This window comes from Gekko japonicus, unplaced genomic scaffold (assembly GCF_001447785.1).
Source record: "Gekko japonicus isolate JY-2015 unplaced genomic scaffold, Gekko_japonicus_V1.1 scaffold563, whole genome shotgun sequence".
Lineage (NCBI taxonomy): Eukaryota > Metazoa > Chordata > Lepidosauria > Squamata > Gekkonidae > Gekko > Gekko japonicus.
Genome location: NW_015166439.1, coordinates 598,853 through 602,196, shown reverse-complemented (window position 1 = coordinate 602,196; position 3,344 = coordinate 598,853). Strand labels below are relative to the sequence as shown.

At 47.0% G+C, this 3,344-nt stretch overlaps 1 protein-coding gene across 1 annotated transcript in view; it reads right to left on the bottom strand.

Annotated features, from left to right (window-relative positions):
• Positions 1-3,344, bottom strand: part of SPTBN2 (spectrin beta, non-erythrocytic 2) — a 78,798-nt gene that overhangs the window by 7,976 nt on the left and 67,478 nt on the right. The window contains exons 29-30 of the mRNA XM_015411947.1: positions 1,848-2,044; positions 808-956 (exon numbers count right to left, since the gene is read on the bottom strand). Coding sequence (XP_015267433.1) covers positions 808-956; positions 1,848-2,044 — 346 coding nt within the window. The remainder of the gene's footprint in view (positions 1-807; positions 957-1,847; positions 2,045-3,344) is intronic.

The window sequence follows — 3,344 nt, the reverse complement described above, 5'->3', positions numbered from 1 at the left end:
TCCTGCTTTAAATCTTTCTTTTTCCTATTAAAAAAAATTATCTTTCTACTAAGGATAGGTCACTGGCCTCCCTTTATCTCCTTTTTTTTTAATGTAATGTTCACAATCTAAAGACACAAACACACCGTTTCCTTCTAAGTCTTAAAAACGGGGGGGGGGGGGGACACAGTTTGTTGGGGGGCATTCTCATGATGGGGGGAAATCTCAAGCAAGCAAGCAAATTCTCTGAACCTGACTTAATATTAACTTGGTTTGATTTGAGGGTATAATATTCTCAATTATAGGGGCAGCTGAATTTTAAATTCAGGGTGAGGTAAAGACATAATAGTTTTAATTTGGCAGGTAAATACATCGACATACATTGTCTTAAAACTTTTAATTAAATTCACCATACAAGTTTTAGGATCATCCTTATAGATCCTCTAATCAGCCAGGCAAATTTTAGATGTTTAGAAGGTTTTCAAGTTTCAGACTGTGACCACCTGTCAAATTTCAGCTTCGTCAGAAAATTCATCCCTCATTTCTAGAATCAGCCCAAAGGTCTGCCTGTGGTCTGGTGGACTCCAGTTATCAGAGCATGAGGACTACGAGTTCAAGGCTCCTATGTATATTTAGAATAACGATTTTGGGTCTCAAGGAAATTAACTCCCTGGCATTGACTCTGAAACAGCATGGCCACTTCATTTCATTTTCAGACCCTTCTTTTCCAAACGGGATCCATACAACGTACTGCCTCTGCTGCCCTCCCAGGTCCTTCCGCTAGCACTGCCTGTACAGGGATAAGCTTACGGAACCCCTCGCTCTCACCGGTTGTCATGGCTGTCACTGGGGGCATGCTGTCTGTCCAAAAGCTGGCTCTGTGGCGCCGTGGCTACAGGTTCTGGCAGAGGTGGTGTCGCAGACCTCCTTTTCCTCGCTTCCTCCTCTTCACGCTCGCGACGCTCATTCTCTTCCAGCTGACAGGGGGAGATATAAGCGCCGTTGTTAAGGAGTCACTTACAGAGCTTACTGCCCAAAGGGAGGATGAAACGGGGCTGAGATCTGGATCATGTATGCAGGAGAACGGGGTGAGGATGAGGTGGGAGAATGGGCTGCACCACTTCTGGATTCAGGAAGCTTTGGTTTCAAAGTGTGATCCTCCACCTGCAGTCTGAAGTGGTACAGTCTGTTCTACCACCTCAGCATTCTAACGCCTCCTCCTTCTGCGTTAGTGAGTTCAGAGAAAGAGAATGATTGGGGGCCTATAGTACAGGCAGTAAAACTATAGCTAGTAAAATTATGGATCATCAGATTATGGCTAGAGTGGATATTTTTCTCTCTCTCCCACAGTACTAGAATTCACGATGACCCAGTTTCAGTTGATTTGTTCATGACTAGCAAAGGAGAGAACTTAAAAGTATTTATTTATAGCCCACCTTTCTCACTGGGACTCAAGGTGGATTAACCTCTATAAAACAATGCAATAATTAGCGCGACAGATCTAATAAGCAAGGAAAACAAGCCTAGGATTACAAAAGTTAGAGATAGTGCAAAAAACATCAGGCATGATATGTCAAGCAATACAGAAAATGGAATTACAGAATGCATCGTCACAAGATGGTAATGATGACCATCAGCTTAGGTAACTTTTTAAAAGGATTATAACGACTTATGGATGAATTTGAGTTGATCAGTTAAGAACCTAATTCCATGAGACAGAATTTCTATCAAAGAAATAAGTCAACATTGTAACAAAAGACATAAATTGCGTGCCTTGAGAGACACACAGGCAAGGCCTAACTCAGGCACTTTCCCAGTCCCTACAGCACTTTCTCCCCAGCCCCATTCCACATCCCTCCCCTACTAACCGTGGTTAGCTTTTCCAGTGCAAGGAAGCGTTCCTCCCAGGCAGCAACCGATTTCTGGAAGCCCTCATGGCGCTTGATGAGGTTCTCCACCTCATCCACGTTGCTGCCCAGCTCGGCAGAGCGTACAATTGGCTCCTGACTGGCGAGCCAAGCCTCGGCCATGCTAGCGTCCCGTCCAAACATCAGCACCTCCATGACTGCACAATGGATATAGGTGTGTTTGAGAGAAAGAGAAGGCAGTGAGGAAGGCCACGTTTCTAGTTTACTGCATTTCAAACATTTATAGTTTGCCTTTCCGCTATCTGGGTTTTCAAGGCAACATGCAAAGGTACTTGCAACCCAACAGTTAGTGGGCTTCCGTGTGTAGTGCAGTTTCCCACCCCAAGACAACCCAGTGGTTCTCCCTTGCACAATGCCTGACTGTCCATGCTGGAAGACCATGACAGAGGGACAAACCCCAAATCCCAAGACTGTTTCAGGTCAGGAAAAAAACAGGTTGCTTACCAGTAACTGGTGATCTTCGAGTGGTCATCTGTGCATTCACACCAATGGGTTTAGTGCGCCTGCGCTGACCCAACCGGTGCCGTAGCAAGCTATGTTTCAAAGGATTTTCGCGCGAGTCCCACTGAGCATGCGCAGGAACCCCAGCACGCATGCCCAGAGGGGACGGGCGCGGAGATCCCGCCAGTTCCTTCAAAGCACCGCCGCCAATCAACACCTATTAAAAAATCAGGAGCTGACAGCAGAGGGGAAGGAGGGCGGGCGGTGTGAATGCACAGATGACCACTCGAAGATCACCAGTTACTGGTAAGCAACCTGTTTATCTTCTTCGTGGTCTCTGTGCTTCACACCAATGGGAGACTAGTGAGCCATATCCTACCTGGAGGAGGGTGCTGGCAGGATGTTCATCGCTGGGCTGAAGACAAAACGTGACGGCCGATGCTGTCATTGGTGCGTCGGACGTCGAGGGCGTAGTGCCTGATAAATGTATTGGGCGTAGCCCACGTGGCAGCTTTGCAGATGTCATGTATTGGCACACCTTTCAGAAAAGCTGTAGATGTCGCGAGAGCCCTAGTGGAGGGAGCTCTGATGGGACCAGGCAACGGCTGTTTTGCCAGGAGGTAGCAAAGACGAACCAAGTCCACTATCCACTTGGATAGACGCTGGGCTGTTATACGAGACCCCAGGCGAGGTGACGCATATGAAAGGAATAGATGGGGATCTTTCCTAGTTGGATGTGTCCTTTTCAGGTAGAACAAGAGAGCCCTCTTGACATCCAGTGTATGCAGTAATCTATCCTCAGCAGATACTGGATTTGGAAAGAAAGTCGGCAAGAAGACTTCAGCTTGCAGATGGAATTCGGAAATTACTTTAGGCAGGAACGAAATGTCCGGTACCAATCTGATTCCGTCAGGAAGTACGGAAAGGTAAGGAACGTCGTGCCAGAACGCTAAGAGCTCTCCAACTCTCCTGGCCGACGTGATTGCTACCAAAAAC